The sequence below is a fragment of the Rhinolophus ferrumequinum genome, chromosome 17, assembly GCF_004115265.2.
Source record: "Rhinolophus ferrumequinum isolate MPI-CBG mRhiFer1 chromosome 17, mRhiFer1_v1.p, whole genome shotgun sequence".
Classification (NCBI taxonomy): Eukaryota; Metazoa; Chordata; class Mammalia; order Chiroptera; family Rhinolophidae; genus Rhinolophus; species Rhinolophus ferrumequinum.
Genome location: NC_046300.1, coordinates 32,233,482 through 32,255,627, shown reverse-complemented (window position 1 = coordinate 32,255,627; position 22,146 = coordinate 32,233,482). Strand labels below are relative to the sequence as shown.

The window sequence follows — 22,146 nt, the reverse complement described above, 5'->3', positions numbered from 1 at the left end:
GAGAGGAGGAAAAGATAAGAACCACTCCTTCAGTCAGGTGGGTATCTCAAATAAAAAGACCTTACATTTTCAAGTGAAGAGAACTCATATTTTCTTTTCTTTTCTTTTGGGGAGGGGGATGAGACTAACATTTATTTTATATATTTTTTAATTTTATTAAGTTTATTGGGGTGACATTGGTTAATAAAATTATATAGGTTTCAAGTGTACAACTCTATAACATGTCATCTATAGATTGCATTGTGTGCTCACCGCCCAGAGTCAACTCTCCTTCTATCACCATATACTTGACCCCCTGTACCCTTTTCTATCTCCCCTCCCCTTCCCTCTGGTAACCACTAAATTGTTGACTGTGTCTATGAGTTTTTGTTCATTTGTCTTGTTTGTTTGTTGCTTTCAGTTTTATGTCCCACATATGAGTAAATTGTATGGAGAACTTACATTGTCATTCTTTTTCATCTATTTCTTCCTATGTTCCATATCCTTTATCAATTTCATCCTTCTGTTCAAGTCTTTCAAGTGTTTAAGGGATCCTAAATATCATCCTAGTGCAGATGCTTCAATTACAGCCAGCGCTCTTTGAGCTGGATCACTGTCCCACCCAGAACAATGGCAGACACAGGGGAGCTGGAGTCTCCCCAGGGTTTGGAAGAAGATCCAGCTGCCGGGAGCAAAACCCCAATATGTGCTTGGCTGACTCCCTATAAGAGAGCACTATTTACTCCAAACTCAATCTGTCATCCTCAAAATTCCTTTACTGACCTCTTCTCATGTTTACTTTTTATTTGCAAACAATATATTTTATCTCATATATTTATTTGCCCATCAATTACTGACTGTTTTGTGTGCCCTGTAATTATCTCTCTCTCTTAAGGGTTCTAAAGAAGAGGACTATATCTGCTTAGTTCTATAAGGATGTCACATAAAAATGTCCTTGCATTTTAAATATTATTTTAATTTTGAAACAATCTCATACTTACAGAAAAGATACTTATAGCACAAAAAACTCTTTTTTTTTTTTCTGTGAGCCTTTTGAGCACAGGTTGCTGACCTGATGTCCCTCACCCCTCATCCTTTGTGTTTATTTTCTACAAATAAAGACACCCTCTTACATAACCACGTAATAGCCTTCAAAATCAGGAAATTAATATTGATACATTACTCTTATCTAATTCTCTAATCCATTCAACTTACCTTAATTGTCCAATAACGCCCTTATAACAAAAGGACCAGGTCAAAATAATCCTGTGTTACATTTATTTGTCATGTCTCGTTATTCTCCTTCAATGATCTGAACACTTTCAAAGATTTAAAGGAAATTACTTTGTAGAATGTTCCTCTGTGGTCACACAACAGCCTAGCCGTTTGTCCCCCCGCACCTTTCCTTAAGGAAAGAAGAGTCTGTGGGACTGTGCTTCTCTGGGACTGAGTTTGTTACACCTTGTGTCTCTCTGTTTGGTCTCCAAAAGAAGGGTTTGCAGTCAAAGACGAGTAAGATTCCTCATGGGAGGAACAACTCAAGCCAGATGGGACCCCGTTGAGACCCCCAATGAGCTGTTACAAGGGAAACAAGAAGGAGCCTTGCCGCTCCTTCCTCCTGTTTTGAGAGAAGCTGCTGCTTTCTCCTGCTGCTCCCTCTCACCTAATTGTGAGAGAGGCCCATTAGAGCGATAAGATCAAGCTCTTTCTGCTCAGCTCATGGGACAGTTTCACCGCGAGAGACTCTCTCCCCCAGGGAGGTGCATACCGCACCTTAGTCATCATGGTACTATATGCTCCGGCTGTTTTGGGACAAAAAATTTCGGTTTGAAGTCATTTTCTGACGTAGTGATTGAGTTTCACAGACCGTGTCTTAAACAATGTAACTTCCTTGTGTGTCATCAATAAATACCATCAGTCGGTCGGATTCGGGGCTCCAGTTTTAAGGCTGCGAGACCCTTGGCCCTCTGAGAGTTAACTGTATTAGTCTCTGTCTCTTTATTATAGTTTAGCCCTGCACCGCCCCCCTCGTCTTCCCACTGCTTGTCTTGTGCAGGTCGCAACATCTGGCGCCCAACGTGGGGCAGCTCGAGAAGGGAAGGGCGACCCAGAGTTGTGAGGTCTGCAGATACGGCTGAGGGTCTCTGAGCATCCATCGGGACAGCTACCTGGGGTAAGGAGGTAGTTTTTGGACTTGGAGAATTTTAACCAGGGTCATTCAGAGAAGTGAACAGAGAATAACTACTAACACTTTCGTATGAAAGAGTGTGAATGTGTGAGTGATTGTTTATAGTCCCACGATCTTCGTAGCTACAGGACTTGAGTGGGCTTGTCACCGCGGTTCCGTCACCATGTCATAAGGCATAACGGCGATTTGGGGGTCTCCCCAAACTGGACCGGGACTTACACAGTTGCGCCTTTAGTTAAGACGGGTGCTAAGTTCCCGCGAGGGGAACGGCCCGCCGAGCATCAGAGTGGAGATGGAGTGAAAGTCCTTTTCTCCTCTGTCCTGTTCATTAACTAACATGGGTAATACAGAGAGCAAGTATAGACCATATATTTGCCTGCTTAAGCAGCTTTTTAAGAAAGGAAAGCATAAAACCTCAGAAAAGAAATTAGAAGAACTCCTTAAAATAATTGAGACTCATTGTTCCTGGTTTCCAAACCTGGGAACATTAGATTTACATACATGGGAAGCAGTTGGCCAGGACCTCCGTGACTTACATGCTAACGGAGTTCCCTTTCCTGGCTCAGTGTGGGAAACTTTTGAGAAGGTTCACTCGGTTCTAGAGCCCTTACAAACAGATTCAGAAGGAGAAAAGGAAGAAAGAGAGGAGGATACTAAAGATTCCCCTAAAAGGATAAAAAAGGAATTAGATGAGGATGAGGGGTCTGAGTCATTTTCCACAATTAGTCCCAGAAATCTTTACCCAGATCTAGAGGAGTGTTTCTGGGAGGAATTTCCTCCTCCTCCTCCGATTCATTGGCCTCCACCGCCTTGTATAGAACAGGTGTGGAAGCCTCCTAAAGTTCCCTATGGGAGCAATAATCCTTTTAATAAGGACGTCCCTAAGGCAACCAAAAAAGGTTTACGCTCATCATTGTCAGCTATAGAGCGCGGTAGATATCAGGCCAGACTAGAAGGAGATATAGATGCCCTTGATTTTCCAGGACCTCTCAGACAGGTTGCTCCACAAGATGATGACAACCCTGATGGGACTCATGAGGCTATTTATGAGCCTTTTCCTTTGAAATTGCTTAAAGAATTAAAACAGGCAGTTCTGTAGTTTGGGGCCACTTCTCCGTATACCATTGGGCTCATTAAAAGCATTACCGATGGTAATCAGATGATTCCTGCTGATTGGCTGCTCTAGCTAACACCTGTCTGACTCCTTCTCAATTCCTCCAATTTAAGACTTGGTGGGTTGAGGGAGCAGAAGCGCAGGAAAAACAAAACCGTGAACGTGAGTTAAATATTTCTGCTGATGAACTTCTAGGACAAACAGCGTGGGCTGAAGTTTGCCAACAATTAACCATAGAAGAATTAGGCATTGAACAGCTTAAACAAATCTGTTTAACTGCCTGGGAAAAGATTGAGGTCAAAGGAAAAACTCATTCCTCCTTTCAAAAAATCCTACAAGGACCACAAGAGCCGTATTCTGATTTTCTGGCTCGGTTACAAGAGGCAATTCATAAACAGGTTAACAACCCTGTTGCTGCAGATGTTATCTTACAAATTATGGCTTATGAAAATGCTAATACAGATTGCAGACGAATGATTGGCACACAAAAAGGAAAAACGGATGCAATGGGCTATCTCCGCTTGTGCCAAGAGGTAGGGACAGAAAATCATAAAGCGGCTATGTCAGCCAATGCTATTACAGGTGCATTTCAAAAGAAGGACAAGTTTTCTGGCACTTGCCATTATTGTGGCAAGGCCAGACATTCTAAAAAGAATTGCAGAGTTAAAAATAAGAACAATTCTCAGTCACAGCAGCCCGCTCCTCCCCCGGGGGCTAGGCAACTCGGGTGTGTCCACGCTGTAAAAAAGGAAATCATTGGGCATCTGAGTGTAGATCTAAATATCATAAAGATGGGACTCTGCTTCAAGGAAACGGGAAGCAGGGCCAGCCCCAGGCCCAGACAACAACCGGGGGCGTTTGTGAGCCAGCCAATGCCTCAAAATTACCAGTCAGTCAGTGCCCCCTCCTCAAGGTTATTAGTAGAACAATTAACTCCTGCCACTGAAGAAAGTGCTGCAGTTGATGTTTGCACAGCTCAGGATACTTTATTGCTTGCGGGAGAGGCACCTCTTCGTGTGCCCACAGGCATAGTTGGACCCATTCCACCAAACACGGTTGGATTTCGCCTTGGTCGCTCAAGCTTAACATCCAAGGGAGGTACAGTCCACACAGGGATAATGCGTCCAGATTTTAAAGGAGAAATTCAAATTGTTATGTCCTCCTCAGTTCCTTGGTCCGCTGAAAGGGGAGAGAGAGTTGCTCAGCTTCTTTTAATTCCTGTCATTCCACCTAAGATGCGAGGAACTCAAAAGAGGACTGGAGGATTTGGGAGTACAGGCTCTGCAGGTACTTTCCTAGCAAAAAAAATTTCTAATATTCGCCCAGTATGCCATGTTAAACATCAAGACAAAAAAATTCTTGGGGCTTATGGATACCGGTGCGGATATCTCTATAATTTGTTCCCATGATTGGCCAAAAAGTTGTCCCACCCAACAAGCTAACATCAATGTTGTTGGAGTAGGTGAGGCTACGGGACTGCTTCAGAGCACTTGCATTCTCCCGTGCCTCGGGCCAGAGGAACAAAAAAGATTTTTACAGCCTTACATCGCTGACATTCCTATCGGTTTGTGGGGTCGAGACCTGCTCTCTCAATGGGCAGCGGAAATCAGGATACCCCCCAGACAATAGAGTCCGCAGAGTCAAAACATGATGAAACAAATGGGATATCAGTCAGGACAAGGATTAGGAAAATTTAGTCAAGGTATTACTCAACCTATTCAGCCAGTGTCTCAGATGGGACGCGAAGGGCTGGGATTTCATTCACAAGATCAACAGCCTTTTTATTAGGGGCCGCTGCTGCTGGGATAAAAACTCCTTTAGCTCTTAGATGGAATAGTGGTAAGCCTCACGGGATTGAACAGTGGGCCCCTTTCAAAAGAAAAATTAGAGGCTTTAATAGAATTAGTACAAATTCAATTAGAACAAGATCATATAGAACATTCAACTAGTCCTTGGAATTCACCAGTGTTTGTTATAAAAAAAGAGATCAGGAAAATGGAGAATGCTCACTGATTTGCGAATAATTAATTCTCTAATTGAACCTATGGGTCCATTACAACCTGGACTCCCCCAACCATCAATGATTCCTAAAAATTGGCCATTAGTAGTAATAGATTTACAAGATTGTTTTTATTCAGTTCCTTTACGTCCTGAGGATTGCCCTAGATTTGCACTTTCAGTGCCCTCTTTAAATAATAAAGAGCCAATTAAAAGATATCAATGGAAAGTGCTTCCTCAGGGTATGCTAAATAGTCCCACCCTTTGTCAGTTTTTTGTGGCCAGAGCTGTTTCTCCGGTCAGAGAAAAATTTCCAGATTCACTATATGGATGATATTCTTTGTGCTGCGTCCTCTCCAGAGGTTTTAGCAGATTGTTTTAAATTACTTCAAGAACAACTTGAGTTGGCAGGACTTTGTATCGCTCCTGATAAAATTCAAACTACAACTCCTATAAAATACCTTGGAGCTATTTTAGATAGACAATTAGACCTCAAAAGGTACAAATTAGAAGAGATCAGGTTTCCACATTCAATGATTTACAGAAGTTGTTGGAGACATTAATTGGGTACGTCCCACTCTGGGAATCCCAACCAATGCGCTCAGTAATTTGTTTGGTCTCCTTCGGGGTCTTTCTCAATTAGATAGTCCCCGTACTCTAACTCCTCAAGCCAGCCAGGAGTAGAATTAGTAAAAAAGAAAATTCAAGAAGCTCAGATTCAGTGCATAGATCCATCACAACCTTTGCAGATTTTAATTTTTCTCACTCCTCATTCACCTACAGTGGTCATTGTCCAACAAGATGACCTTGTGGAGTGGTTGTTTCTGCCTAATCATTTTGTCAAATCCCTTCCACATATTTAGAGTTAATTTCAGAGCTTGTTTCATGAGCTCACACCAGAGTTCTTCATTTAAACGGAATCGAAGCTGATAAGATAGTAGTTCCGTTTAAAAAACAACAAATCATACATTTAAATACCCATTCTGAAATCTGGCAAGTTGCTGTTTGTGGATATTTTGGAGTCATTGATAATCATTATCCAAAAAGTAAATTGTTCCAGTTTCTTTTAAAAACTAGTTGGATTCTCCCAAAGAGGTTAAGTTTAACCCCAATTTCAAGAGGTAAAACAGTTTTTACTGATGGATCTGGTAATGGCAGAGCTGCAATCGTAAGTGAGACAGATCAACAAGTTATTCAAACTAATTGCACTTCTGCAAAGAGAGCAGAGTTAGTTGTAGTCTTGACTGCCTTACAAGATCATATAGAGCCTTTAAATATTGTTTCTGTACTGTACAAAACATACTGTACAAAACATAGAGACGGCGCTTCTGTCTAACAACTCAAACCCGTCTCTCCAGTTTCTTTTTAATCAGCTCCAACAGGTTGTCAGAAACCGACAACATCCATTTTTTGTTACTCATATCCGCCCACACATTCCCTTACCAGGACCGCTGACTCGTGGCAATGCTCTTGCAGATTCATTGGTTGCTAATGTGTTAGTTACCGAGTCAACCAAGTTTCATTCTTTAACCCATATAAATGCTGCTGGCCTTCGGGCTTGTTTTCCAACTACTTTTAAACAAGCTAAACATAGTTCAAACTTGCCCAACCTGTCAAATTCTCAATGCTCCTCAAGAATGTCCAGAAGGGGTTAATCCCCGAGGTTTGGTTCCTAATGCTATCTATCTGGCAAATGGATGTGACCCATGTTCCTCCGTTTGGATGCTTGTCATTCGTTCATGTCACGGTTGATATATCTTCGGGTTTCATCACAGCCACCGTTCAAAGCGGCGAGACCGCCGGACATTCTTGCAGACATTTGCTTATCTGTTTCTCCATTATGGGACTTCCTCAGGCCATTAAAACAGTTAATGGCCCAGCCTATACTAATAATAAGTTCACAAAATTTAGTAAGTAGTAAGTTCTCATACTACTGGGATTCCTTATAATTCCCAAGGACAAACTATTGTAGAACGTGCTAATTGTACTCTTAAAAAAAAACTTCAAAAACAGAAGCGGGGAGACAATAAGGATCCTCCGCAAGTACAATTAATATGTTTACTTTAAATTTTCTGAATTTTTCTGGCTCTAGCAGTAGCACAGAGCTACACCTTGGGCGCAGAGCTACAGAAAGACACTTCAATAATCTCCACAGTCCCAAAGGTTTGGAGGATGTGCCCATTCGGTGGAAGGACATTCAGACTAATCAATGGCAGTTAGGGACTTTGTTAACATGGGGACGAGGTTTTGCCTGTGTTTCTCCAGGACCAAAAGAACATCTTTTGTGGGTGCCTGGTCCATGCATCAAGCTGTACCATGGATCCCGATCCCCAGCCTAATGTGATAATCACCCGCCGTGCCAAATCACCACTGGTCGCCAGTGTGTATGCCACCCACCGGATGACTCCGCCGAGGGACCAATACCATGGGCTGCACCGCTTCATGGGTCCTCATTACCGGCCTCCGGCTCCTCAGATGCTGCGCCAGCCTTGCCGGCCTCCACCTGTGGCGACTCCCCCGCCATCACCTGAAGCGGAACTGCGTGGTGCCGACGGTTGACATGATCCTATGTCATCCTCAGCCAGAGCTCCTGATTCGAGTGCAACTTAGAAAGTTGTCTCCTGAGGCTGAGAAAAAGTTGATTGAAAAAAAAGCTTTCCAAAACGGCCACTAATATGCTAGTGTCCATGATGGCTGTTCTCACAGTTGTAAGTTGCCTTCCATTGGGTGTTCAGGCTGATAATTTTACTGATTGGGCTTATGTTCCCAATCCCCCATTGCTGACACCTGTGACTTGGAATGATGCTCCTCCTTTAGTTTATATTAATGATAGCTCCTGGTTTCCAGGACCCGAGGATCAAAGAGGTCCAGGATTTCCTGAAGAAGAAGGCCGAGAGTTTACACTTTCTGGTCATACAGTCATACATGTATATCCACCACTTTGCTTTGCACGTCTTCCTCCATGCATTCCTGTTCTTGATCAAGTTTGGGTAGTTCCCAAGGGAGAAGAAAATGATACCTATAGAGATTTGTTTATGCTTTCAGGCAAAGGATTTCAGACAGAAGGGTTGAGTACTCATCTTTTTCCTCCTCCACTTCATCCATGTCCTCAGGATAAATGGGTTGACACTCATTCCCTCATTCATTGGGAAGAATGCAGGGGAAGTTTAGATCGAGTGTTATCCCGTTCCTCTTTAGGTACTATAGTTGATTGGGGACCTTATGGCATTGCCATTCGTGCCTGTTCTGAAAAGAAATGTTCTGATCCTCAATCTTTAAGAAATCATTTTACATCAGGAGATTTTTCCAAGATTATTAAATCTTCATTTGATATTTCAGTTTATTAGATAGATAAAGTTTTGGCCCCACCACAATTAAGAATGATTACTCCTATTTGGGGTCCAGTACAAAAGACCTTGTGGAAAGTTGCCTTAGCCTTGGGCCCAATTAAATTGTATAATGGAAATTATACTAAAGATGATAATAAACAATATATCTTCCGATTTGAAGAGACACAGATGTTTAATCTATAGGCGTGTCTTAAAACCCCCTATGTTTTTTTGGTTGGAAAATTTATAGCTAATTCATCGCTTAACGTTGTTGGATGTCCTCAATGTCGTCTTTTTACCTGTACAGATTCTTCAATTTATAATTCATCTCAAGATAAGGTTATGATCTTGAGAAAAAGAAGGGGTCTATGGATTCCTGTCCACGCCCCCCCAAGTGTGGGAGGGCTCTCCCACTGTTCACATTGTTCTTCAATTGCTTCATAAGATTGTACATAGAGCTAAAAGATTTATTGGTTTGTTAATTGCTGGTATTATGGGAATAATTGCTGTAACCACTGTTGCTGCTGTTTCTGGTGTTGCTCTTCATCAAACTGTTCAAACCACAGAGTTTGTACAAAAATGGCATGAAAATGCTAGTAAAACTTGGAATCAACAAGTTAAGATAGATCAAGAGATTAATGTAAGATTAACTGATTTAGAAACAACTGTTGTTTCTCTTGGTGATCACTTGGAAAATCTTCGTACAATAATTACTCTTAAATGTGATTGGAATGTATCCCTTATTGTGTAACCCCATTTTCTTATAATCAGACTCGTACCCCTTGGTCTGAGGTGCGAGCCCATCTTTTGGGACATGTTCCTAATCTCACTGTGGACATTATTCAATTACAACAAGAAGTTGACCAGATGTCCAGTGCCAACTTACAGCTTCTCGCCGGAGAAGAAACACTTTCTGCGGCTACAGAAGGACTCAACTCTAAACCCTGTTAAATGGATAAAGACTTTGGGTGGTGGGTTTGCTGGTGCAATTGCTGTATTGCTTATTGTGCTTTGTTTGTTTTGTTTAGTCCTCGGATGTGGACAAACCGCCCTCCGACGGGCAGTAAATGAAGAAACTGCGCGGTCTGTGTTTCTCACTCTACAAAAACAAAAAGGGGGAGATGTGTTCACACAATAGTCTAGCCGTTTTTTCCCTCCTGCACCTTTCCTTAAGGAAAGAAGAGTCTGTGGGACTGTGCTTCTCTGGGACTGAGTTTGTTACACCTTGTGTCTCTCTGTTTGGTCTCCAAAAGAAGGGTTTGCAGTCAAAGACGAGTAAGATTCCTCATGGGAGGAACAACTCAAGCCAGATGGGACCCCGCTGAGACCCCCAGTGAGCTGTTACAAGGGAAACAAGAAGGAGCCTTGCCCCTCCTTCCTCCCGTTTTGAGAGAAGCTGCTGCTTTCTCCTGCTGCTCCCTCTCACCTAATTGTGAGAGAGGCCCATTAGAGCGATAAGATCAAGCTCTTTCTGCTCAGCTCATGGAACAGTTTCACCGCGAGAGACTCTCTCCCCCAGGAAGGTGCATACTGCACCTTAGTCATCATGGGACTATAGGCTCCGGCTGTTTTGGGACAAAAAATTTTGGTTTGAAATCATTTTCTGACGTAGTGATTGAGTTTTACAGACTGTGTCTTAAACAATGTAACTTCCTTGTGTGTAATCAATAAATACTGTCAGTCGGTCCGATTCGGGGCTCCAGTCTTTTAAGGCCGCGAGACCCTTGGCCCTCTGAGAGTTAACTGCATTGAGTCTCCGCTTCTTTCTTATAGCTTAACCCAAAGCCGCCTCTTCTCGCCTCCCCACAGCCTGTGTTCCATTTGCGTTGCCCTTGACTATAGGAGTTACCAACTCCCACCCACCCTCTGGCTATCCCTCCTTTTATGTATTAGCCTGAGAGATAGGACTAGAGCCTTCCATTATCTTGGAGCATTATTCGAGAACCGAACTAACCGGATCAAGAAGATTCTCCCTTTTCTTGAGTCCAAAAAATGCCCTAGTAGTAATGGTAGTATCTTGTCACCTTCAGGTGCTTCATTCATGATTCTTCCCCACAGCTTTGTTCCCAGTGACTGTAAGAAATAAGAGCGCCTCTTAGGAAAAGAGGCAGCTTGTGAAGTAAGTTTCCAGAGGCTCAGGAAAGAATGTCATGAGCATTCTACCTACTTGATATCTCTCCTTGATAACAGCCAGTCATCTTATAATTATCATGCCCAACTGAATTTCTGATCTTCCCTCTAAAACACTCTAATGCTGCAGGCTTCCCCATTTCTGTTCATACCAGGTCCTGACTTCCAATTGCTCAGGCCGAAAACCTTGGAGTCATCCTTGATTCCTCTCTGTCCTCCTACTCCAGATAGTCCAGTGTCTCTCATAATCAGACCAGTTAGTAAATCCTATCAGTTCCATTTTCAAAATGAATCCAGAATCCCAACACTAGTCACCATTTCCACCACTACCACCCTGGTCCAGGCTACTGCAGTCTCTTACCTGTGACGCAATAAATAGCTCAGTAGCCAGAGTGAGCCAGATCCCTTCACTCCTCTGCTCAGAACCTTCTAGTGGCTTTCTCATCTCACTCAGAGTGAAATCAATGTTCTTCCACTGGTCTACAATATCCTGAACGATCTTCCCATATACCTCGCCAAACACCTCTCTTACTTCCTTCCCCTGACTCATTTCATTCCAGCTACATTGGCCCCCTTGATGTGCCTCAAACATACGAGGCACATCCCACCCCAGGGCCTTTGCACTTGCTGTTCCTTCTGACTAGAATGCTCTTTCTCCAGATAGCATATCTCCCTCCCTCCTCTCCCCTAAGTCTTTTCCCTCAGGTGATCTTTTCAGAGAGACCTACCTTGACCACCCTCTTTACAACCAGGAGCTAATCTTTACCCCAATTCTGTACTGTCTATCTGCCTTCTCTGCTTCGTATTTTTTTCTTAGCACTTGTTATCTTCTAGCATTCTCTACTTTTTCCTAATATTTTATGATTTGTCAATCACTCCACGAATATAAGGTCCATAGGGCAGGGATTATTTTCACCATTTTTGTTCACTGATCTCACTGCGTGGAACAGTCAGTGACTGGCACATTGCAAATACACAACAAATACTTATTAGATGAATGAATAGATACCTTGAAAGGCAAATAAAAAAGAAATACGTTAATGTCACACAATTTTATTTAAAATATATGTGCTTGTTCCAAGAATTGGCACACAGTGAAATTACGACCTAATTTCGCCAAGTACAAGATCACTTTTGTGATTTTTAGTTGTTTTTCAAGATAAAGCTCCAATTAAGTGTAGTTCTCAGTATTTCTTATGATATTTGCATCCCTACCTCAAATGGCTTGGCTTTATGGAGCCTGTACGACCATCTTTGGATAAAAATAACCTCTTACATGTCTCTGAGTAGGAAGAAACAAGCCCCCTTCTCCCCGCTTTTTAATTCTACATGAAAGGGACTGTGTTTCCTGCTGTCTTCTGTCACACTTGCACACCTGGGGCCATCTAGAAAGCAATGGAAATCTACCCACAGCTGTGGAAAGCCCCAGCTGCCCTGCAGCCCGCATCAGTAAGGCCTTGGGGAAGGGTGACTCCAGAGGCCCTCAGCTCCTCGGAAGGTCTGAGCAGCCAAGACAGTGCTGTTCAACAGATGTCACCATCTGCTGTGGGAGCTAAGAGAGACAGCAGCAACGGAGGGATTTTAGCCTCCTGTTCTAAACAATATTTTCGCTTCACAGCAGAAAATTTGAACATATTCTCCCTCCTAGAAAAACAACAAGCCATTTCTCTTCAGGGAGAGGGAGAAGGAATGAGTTTCCACTAGTGCTGACGAGTCGTCAAGTTGAAAAGCTCCTATATCCCTACGGCTTTAGAAGGACTAACCGAAAAGTATTTCTCCCTTGCCTTGGAGCTGATTGGCCTTGCAAACCATTTCTCTGCTCAGTAAAAGTTCCCCAGTAACGGCTACACATATATTTTTGTTTCCAGATTAATTAACCACGTAAGGAGTATGCAACTGAAAGCAAAGGACTTCGGTGTGTTCAAGTCTGCTGCCCTACTTGACTTGGAGCCCACTGGGGACAGAGGACCTTCCTTAGTCATCTTTGCATCCAGCACAGTCCTGGAACAAGACAGCACCGAAGCACATTTTTAATGAGCACTTACTACATGCCAAGTGCTGGGAAGGCAGCCATGAGCCTCTGACCTCACAGAATTCATGTTCTAGATATTAAATCAGTAAACAAACACATAAGGTAATTTTAGACTTTTGTCAATGCTACAAAGAAAACAAACCAGGGAAATGGAAGACAGAAAGCAGGGCTGCGAGAAGGGGGTTTGGACCCCCTATAAGGGTGGAGGTAGAAAAGATGTTTCTAGGGGATTTGGTACAGGCCCCCTGTTTGACCACAGGGCCCTTCCTTTGAACCAGCTCCCCGATCTTCTTGATAGACCCTAATAGACCCTTGATAGAAGCTTCTGCCTTCTGCTAAAGTCCCCCACATGGTTCTCCAGAATGCTATTCGGTGCCCCAGTACCTTGGCACATGCTGGCAATTCCTCCTGCTTCTAACATTGTGGGGACATGGCTAGAGTGCAAATGGAGACCCATACAGGTCTGCATGATTAAAGCTACGAACTTAACTAACACACTGTTAAAGAAAATATGATCTATCTTTTTACCTTGACAAATTAACTTTACAAAGCCCTGGAAGGTCAGGTTTGCATTCGAGCTTCTCAGACTCCTCAGAATTCTGCAGTGGAATAAGGCAGAGCTGGGTGAGCCAGCCCCTGGAACCTTATCCCTAGCTGTTGGCCTGTCCCCTTCTCTTCCCAGCCTGGCTCCACCTCCCACTGTGAGGGGGTTTTTGCACACACATTTGATACCTCAGCCCCTATGTCCAGGATGCACCCGTGCCTTCCGCAAATAGCCACTCTGTGCCCGTCCCCACCCCCCTCAGGCTTCGGGGTGTGCTGACCAGCAGCACAGACCACATCTGGGAGGAAGGACCTGAGGCAGACGCACATGACTCTGGAAGTGGGCTTGGGCCATTTGGGCAGAGAACTGCAGGTCCCAGGTATCCATGGCATCATCTAAGCAGGTACCATGGAGACACAGGCTCTGGGTATGCAAGTCCCCTCAGCCCCATGGATGTGTTCCTCCATGGGGAGGGATGTGGCTGCAGGATGACCAAAGTGGCACCCTCTACAGCACGGGCCCAGTGCACCCCTCTTGCCTGGGGCCCAGGGACGGTACTGGAGGAGGAAGGCTCCTTTTGCTAATCTAACAAAGGAAAAGCTCTCTCCGGGGTGGGGCCAGGGATGACATTTGAATGGAGACTTGAATGGCAGAGAAGAGTCATCCATGCCAGAACCTGGGAGAAGAGCATTCCCAATGGAGGGCAGAGGAAACGCCCAGGACCTACAAGCTCTGTATGGAAGAAAAGAAGACTGGGGTGGTTGGGGCCTAATTCAGAGAAGAATGATAGGAGATGAGGACGGATGCTCAGGCAGCGGCAGGGACCTCGAAGGCCAAGGTGAGGCATCCTGACGTGACCCTGGGCACAAGGGGAGGCCTTTGGAGGGTTGACGTGGTCTCAGCCTTGCTACTGTAACCAGATCATTCTGCAGGCTGTGTGAAACGGAGGAGTAACAAGGAGCCACTCTCGAGAGCAAATCACCAGAAGCACCACTCAAAATGCTTCCGTGTCCTTTACGTAAGGATCCCTGTAATTAATTCTTCTCCAAATTTCAGAACCAAGAAAAAATGAACTCTCCTACTGAGCTGGCTTCTGTAACTCAGAGCGTTTCTCTTCTTATCTGGGCTACCTGGAAGCTCAGGGCTGAGCTGGTGCTTATCTACAAACTGTTCGTTTGTGACTCTGGCATCCAGTCCCAATTTTATATCTCACTACTCACATAGGTTTTTATAAACGTTTTTCAAAACAGCATAAATTGTAAGTGAATAACAATAGCAATTACGTACGTAAGTAGTTGCAGTTCAAGACACTGGTATTGGACCAGTAATTCTTTTGGCAACGTGCACACAGGAAGCTTTTTGTGTGTTGGCTTTGTTTGTTTGGTGTATTATAATTTGGGGGCAGGTAGCAAGAAGATTTTAAACGCCTGTTAGTCTTTGCTACTAAAAAAATTAGAGCAACTTGCTGAGAGTCTATTTCTAATTTTTACAAATAAATGGGTGAAATGTCTTTTCATGGCCCTCCCACCTTTATCACAAGAATGTCGTTAGATGTTTTAAGATATACAAAAAAGTGTAACGTATAATACAGTGAGCCCTCACATATCGAGTCCCCAGTTTAAGGAATCCAGCATTAGCAAAGACGGCTGAAGCTCCATGAGTTTCCCTCCCACATCATAACCCCCTCCCAAGTCCCAGCGGTGACCACTATTCTGAATCTGGTGCTTTATCATCGCCAAGCATTTTAAAAATACTTTTACTATATATGTAAATATGTATCCCTCAGAAATAAGTGGTACTGTTTTACGTATTTTTACACTTTAAGTAAGCAGTATTATACTTAGTATTTTGCTTGCCTTTTTTGCTCAGAATTGTTGATATATATATATATATATATATATATATATATATATATATATCCCCTTTGCTTCTATAGGTCATTGATTTTTACTGTTTTTATTCCATCATGAATTCTCATGCTTAAGTACATATCAGTACTTAAGTAAGGGTGTCCCTAACGTCACACCCACTTTTATTAATAGAGCTGTTTTGAACATTCTTGCACACATCTCCTTGGATTCAATATATCTTAAACTACAAAACATAAACATGCATGGAAAACTGAGCTTTTCAGACACAAGTTTGACATTAAGTCATTATTTTCAGATTGATTTATCATCACTCATATTTGACCCTGTATAATGGCTTCAAGATGGATATTTTATAATAAGAACATGCAATCCATAGAGGGATAGAATGATTTAAAAAGCAGAGTTACGAAATTTTTGAATAGTCCTGTATGGAACCCGAGGAGTCCTCTAAGGGAACACACTGACTTTATAGACAAGGAAACTGATTCCGGAATGGGGAAGGGGCGTGCCCAGTGGTGGACACTGGACTACAGAGAGTGTGTCCTACACTGGGTCTCCCCTCTGATCGACATATGTATGAAATAAGTATAAATAAATCCCCTTGCTTTTCCTTCGGTTCTCTAAGCGCCATTAAATAACGCACCATGAAATGTGGATCGCTCGATGAGGTCCTTCCTGGCTGAATTACAACGATGCTTCCCATGATCAATTCAAACCACATTTTTCATTTCTCAAAAGTCAATTTCACCACAGTGTTGCTGAGTAGAAGCAAAGTCAGAAGATAAAATAGATTTCCTAATGAAACACAACAAGAATAACTGGATTTGCAAAGGAAAATGAAATAACAGAAGGAAAAGAAATTAGAACATAAATATGTATGGAAGAATTTCTCAGAGCAAGGATGAGCTCTTACGATCGGGAAACGATGGGTGTCCTTGGAGAAGAGTGGATTTTAAAAGCCTCCTTACATGTGGAATCCTGCTTCCCTAAGGATTCCCTTCTTGACCAAACTGTGGTCAGGCTCCTTTGAGTCCTCTTCTCCACCAGGCCTCATTCCCGGCTGCAGTCTTGGCTTACCGTTGGAGGAGGTAATCAAGAAGAGGTGATACCAGTTGACCGAAGAACTGCACCCGGAGCAATCAGAGGCTCCTCACGTCCTCCTCTGTGATTGGAAAGTACTGTCTCCCCACCGTTCCCGCAGCGGGAGCTGTTTTTAAGAACACAGCCTTGAGAGAGTAAGGTGGTCACAACCAGATGGGTGGTATACGCAACTGAATGCAGTCAAGGCCTCTATATAAACATTTACGATTTGGCAGGTGGGTATGCAGAACTACTTGTCTAGTGGCCTTCTAAGACAAGCCCCGTAAGTTCCCTTGCTCATCAAAACTGCCACCTACCAATCTGGAGTCTACCTCTTTCTTTGGTCTGGCCTTGTCCTCTGTGCAGGAGAGCTTGTTTTGTATTTCACCCAGGAAGTTCCTGAGATTGTGAGCCAACATCTACCAAGCCCAGCTCAGCAAGAATCCCTCCCCTCTTTATACCTAAGCAAGTTCTGCTTGGTAATTTTCCATCCACTGACCCTTCACTCTGTCCTTTGGCTATAAATCCCCAGGGTTGTTAAGTGGCAATCGCCTGCCTTAGGTTCAGTCCTGAGGAAGCCCACAGCCTGCAGCTGGTGGGAGTAAGGCCTCATCTCATTATTTTCTGTATCAGATGAGAAGCACGAAATGGGAACTATTTCCTGAAGGCCCAGGATTACAGTTTCAGTCCAGGCTTTGCGGCCTCACAGCTTCGTTTGCAGTTAAGCCATTTTAAAGGTTCTCTACAACGTCTCCATGTTCCACTGAACTGTTTCTGAATATTGCTCCATTCCAGCAAAGTTAGGATTGTTAATATATGTGTAGGAACCAGGACATTTTTATACTTAATCCTGTGGGAGGATTTCTTCGCCATCAGTCCTTGTAAATAAAGGGAAGTAGAAATGCTAACTTAAAAAATTCATAAGCTGAAGTTGACAGGAACATTTTCCACCTCTCCGATCCAATGATGCTGGGACACCTACATTTCCCTCAGTTTCTTCCTAAGGACAGAGAGACATGACAGATACCAGTAAACACATGCGCATGCGCACACACACTCACACATTCAAGGTAGGAGCAAGAGCTCAGGCTAAGAGCCTTAGGAAAACTAGTTAAGGAATGTTCTCCTTTTCAAAACATAATCAAAAGGACAAGACAGAAGAGCGGGTCTTAAGAATTTTGTCACCTGATGAAGCTGTTGAATGTATCCTCTGTGTCTATACCTAGGAAAGGTGTTTGCATTTAACAAATAGGTTCAATATGAGTAAAACGGTGTGTTCCTTTAAAGCCGGGGGGGGCATGTGGGGTTAGCTTTATGAGTGATAGATACAAATAAAGGATACGTGAGAAAAGTTTCTAATATTGTAGTCACTTTAAATTTTGCTCTAATTAGGGATCATTAAAAATATGATGATTAGGAATTAGGCTGTTTGTATGCTTAATTCATGCCTTCATCTGCATTAAAAAGTTCTATTTGCATAGAAAATCAGAGAGGCATAATGTTTCTTTCCTTTTTTAAGAAATTAGGCTGTTTGAACCATGTATTTATAATAACCATCAAACTATTGTCTACCTGGTGTATGAAAGAAAACAAACAGCTTTTTGAGAATTATCTTTATATATATGTACATAAAAAGCCATAAAAATCTTTATGCCTTTGTGTTGATGACTTAAAAAGAAATATGAACATGGGAACTCGGAGAGGATTGTTCCAGGACCACCGAATACCAAGGCTTTTTTCCACTAAAGATGCTGAAGGAGCCGTTCAAGTTTCCTGGAGAAGAAGCATATAAACATGGTCTGCTCCAAGAATGCCTCTGGTGTGTGATGGGCTGGCAAGTTGTGCCAGTTATTAAGCTACTGCCTCAGCTCCAAACCCACTCCCCTGTACTTGGTCTTGCGACACTGGCCCCAAGCTCTGCTGACCGTATTTTAGCTTTGCCCGCTGCTCCCTATTAGGCTTCTTCAACGGTGGGTGCTACAGGGAGAAAGCTGCAGGGGACAAAAGGGACTTGCTCTCCAGTTCCAGTGAATGGCTTGCTGACAACACAGCTTCCTGCCAGCAGCAACTGAATCCCATGTGTGGTTTCTCCAGCACGTGCAGACCCATCCTTACTGTCCTTCCTTAGTGGCACGGGCACCAGTGGGGGGCACTCTCTCCTTCCAAAGCTGGTACCACCCCAAGAGCCCCTCCTCCAAGCTCAGAGACATCAGCACAAGCCTAGCCTTGGCCCTTCCTTGAGGTCTGCATCCCTGTGCCCTGGGCCTCTCCTCTTCTAAGCTTTCTGGGGGAATTAAGGAGCACGTAGCATGGCGCAGAGTGCCTAAGTTAGAAAACCCAGCCAATAGTGATTGCACTTAAATTGAATCTTGAGAATCCTCAGGTGCAAATATAAATATTTCAAATTCTAAAAGGGTCCCGATACAAAGAATAGACCATCCCATCCAGAATAGAGTGGGACATGCAGAAGACTACCAGCAAAATGTATACCACACAAGGAGGAGAAAGATCTAGACCAGACTGTCATACTGTAAGAGGATATGCCCCAATTCTTAGAGAAGGAGGTGGAAATTTTTTGTGCTAACTCTCTCTCTCTCTCATCCCCTGTCCCCTTTCATTCAGTCACCAGAATTGTTTTCATATTCTGCATTTGTAAACTGTTCGTATGCCCGTGGGGTAAAGTTGAGCACACCCAACAAATCCTTGAGCTGGTTTTAGACAGCCCTGAGTTAAGAACCCCCGCCGTGTTTTATTATATTCTTTCCTGGCAATTACGGATAACATTCTACCATGCACACATGGGCCAACCACGTCCTGGCTGAAGACTGATGAGCTTCCACACTGAGTTACTAATGGATGTTATTCTGTGCCCTGCTTTTCTCAGTGCGTCTCTAACAGTGATGGTATTGAACGCTCCTCGATTCTGAGTTGACCATAAAAACAGAAAGTCAAAACACTGTTAGTTAATTACTGCGTGGCAGTAGGAAAACATACTCATCAAACCAGCCAAGGGCATCCCTGTCATTTATTCCTCAGAGAATGTAAATCAAAATCTGCCTTCAGTTTTGCTAGTCCCTTCTTCAAGGGTCACATGCTTTTCATTTGAAAACAAGAAGCAAACATTTCATTCTAATTAAAATCAACAGATTGTAAATTCTCTAGGTATTCCACGCTTTACCTTTGAAGAGAGTTAGACCCCTAGAAAACTGCATGGCTTCGTTCATCACAGGACAGCTCTTTCTCACCAAAGAAGCCATGTTCATGAAAGTCATATCTGATTCCTGCAAAACTGTTATCGAGAATGTGAGTTCACTCAATATGCTCTCTATGAAACACATGTGAGAAGCTCTGTCTTCCTTGAGGAACTGATAACACATTCACATCTTGATAATGAGAATTAGGAATTGTATCACATTTCCCTTTTTTGACTTGGCTTCCGGGAAGCTCGGAATACCCTCACCCACAGCAACTATGTCCACACAATTGACTTCCTCACTTTTTCTCAGACCTTCATATTCTCTGTGTTATTCTATTAATATTGCATTTGGTGTTAAAAAGTGGATTAAATGAATGTCTCTCAGGTGTTGGAGGCAAACTCTGTTCAGCAAAACGTGCTATTCATATGCGTCAACTGGTGAAGTTGATTTTTCAAATCCTTTTGACAAAGCGTGAGTTGGGCATCACTGGCTGAGGTACCGCTGGCAGGTGGGAAACTGCGCCCCATGAGAGCCTGGATCTAGGCACAGGGGGTGGACCAACATCCTAGAGGAAGGGAGTGAGTGAGTCAGGCTTGTCCTGCTATCTGTCACAGACGACACGAAGCAAAGAAGTTTGCCAGCCACAGCTTAGGACATTCCACGGTCATCGCTGTCCCCAGTGAGAAGTCTTTTGGGAGGCATTATATGGTACCGTCTTGAGATAGGCAAGTACCTGCAGGAGACTTATACCTCCCCTTCAGGACCGGGGGAAAAGGCCGTTAGAAAGTACTTGCACTTCAGATAATGAAAACACCTGATGTTATGGTATGAATTGTGTACCCCCCCAAATTCATATGTTGAAGTCCTAACTCCCCAAAGTTCAGAATGTGACTCTGTTTTTGGAGATAAGAATTTCAAAGGGGTGATGCAGTTTCAACGAGGCCCTTAAGGTGAGCCCTGATCCAATCTGACTGGCATCTTTTTATGAGAAGAGGAAATGTGGACACACACACAGACACCAAGGATGCGCACCTAGAGAAAAGACCAGCCCAGCTCCTGTCGGCACAGGCGGACAGAAAACACCTTCTCTGTGCTATGGAGTTTAAACACTAGGACTCTAGTATTCTTCCATTTTCTCTAAGGTTTGGCCCATTATTCTGTACGTGACTCCGCCCAGAGTGCTTCTGGCTGTTCCCTTCCCCCACTCAGGTCGCACAGGGCGACTTGCCCACCCATGCTCCTCACACACAGCTGCAACGCCCTGGCTCTATCTCACCTTATCTCTAATCCAAAATAACATTCATTTAGATGATTTCTTTGCCAATGTCTTCACATTGTACTGTCAGAGGGAGCCTGCCTCATCCCCAGGGTCCCATGAGTTGGGAGCCCAGATGTGACAGTTTATTCCATGGCTGAGAATTGAAAGGGTCAGGCTGCATGCTGACTTTCTTTTTCTAATTTGGGAAATTGAAAACTATTAGAGTCAAAACTCAACAAATACAGCAATAAACAGACTTCCTGCAGATCCTGCAGTACCTGGTGGTGTTGTCAGCACAGAACAGATTGTAGATATTTCCAAATAACATAGAAACAACTGTGTTCATTATTATAATTATATCATACACATACTTAATTGTTTCAAAATAATGCCTATTGCCCCCTGCTGGGAAAAGTACAAGTTTACTACAATTCAGGCATGGTCTTAATAGCAATCAAAGACATATATTTGATTTATGGCTCTAAAAAATAAAAGAAAAAAGCATGAACAAAGAAGAATCAACATGGGAGGCCAGATGGCTCAGTTGGTTAGAGCGTGAGCTCTCCACTACAAGGTTTCCAGTTCAACTCCCACATGGGATGGTGGGCTGCGCCTCCTGCAACTAAAGATTGAAAATGGCAACTGGACTTGGAGCTGAGCTATACCCTCCACAACTAGATTGAAGGACAACGACCTGGAGCTGATGGGCCCCAGAAAAACACACTGTTCCCCAACATTCCCCAACAAATTTTATTTAAAAAACAGAAGAGGAATAAGCAGGAGACACTAGGAAGACTGAAGAAACCTTGGCACTGTGGGCATAACGTCGCCCAAGAAATCCTTGATCCCGTGCCCCCACCTCCCTCCGCTCCCCAACCTTGGACATCTGTTTTGCAGCTGACAATAGCTATAAGGCCTCTTTTGGATCGTTTCCTTAGAAACAGGATTTCAAATTTGTGTAGTAAAAAAACCTAACAGAACATGCATTTTCATAGTCATTTGGACACCAACTCATAAAGTCAGGGGCCCTTGAATGGCAATTGAAAGGGTAAAGAAAGATGTGTGAGAAGGGAGGCTTCTAGCATTTATTGGGTACCCACTTAGCACTAAACAGAGGGCGATTTAATACTTATGCTCATTATTCCTCCATTTTACAGGTGAGACGTGGAGAGGCAAAGGGACTCACCTAAGACCACAGCGTGTGAAGAGCAGCCACATTGCAAAATCAGGTAGTTCATATTCTAAAATCCACTTCTGCTCATTACAGCAATGTATGTCTGATGCCCCCATCACTATTGAAGTGCACCAAAAATCTAGGGCACAAATGTGTTAAACTTCAGCTGGTACACACACACACACACACACACACACACACACACACACACACGATTTAGAAAAAATATAAAGAGAAGACTTTTTTGGGGCC

The 22,146-nt window shown here is 43.4% G+C and overlaps 1 protein-coding gene across 5 annotated transcripts in view; it reads right to left on the bottom strand.

The window, feature by feature from the left end:
• The window catches only part of NEK11 (NIMA related kinase 11), a 203,233-nt gene that overhangs the window by 5,609 nt on the left and 175,478 nt on the right, over positions 1-22,146 (bottom strand). Inside the window, exon 17 of one of the 5 annotated variants that reach the window (XM_033132585.1) lies at positions 16,256-16,392. The exons of 3 other annotated variants lie outside the window; for them this stretch is intronic. In XM_033132585.1, the coding sequence (XP_032988476.1) occupies positions 16,278-16,392 (115 nt within the window). In that variant the 3' untranslated portion in view covers positions 16,256-16,277. Of the gene's footprint in view, positions 1-16,255; positions 16,393-17,141; positions 17,266-22,146 lie in introns of those variants that run through there. One more of the 5 variants, XM_033132586.1, reaches the window with a different exon arrangement.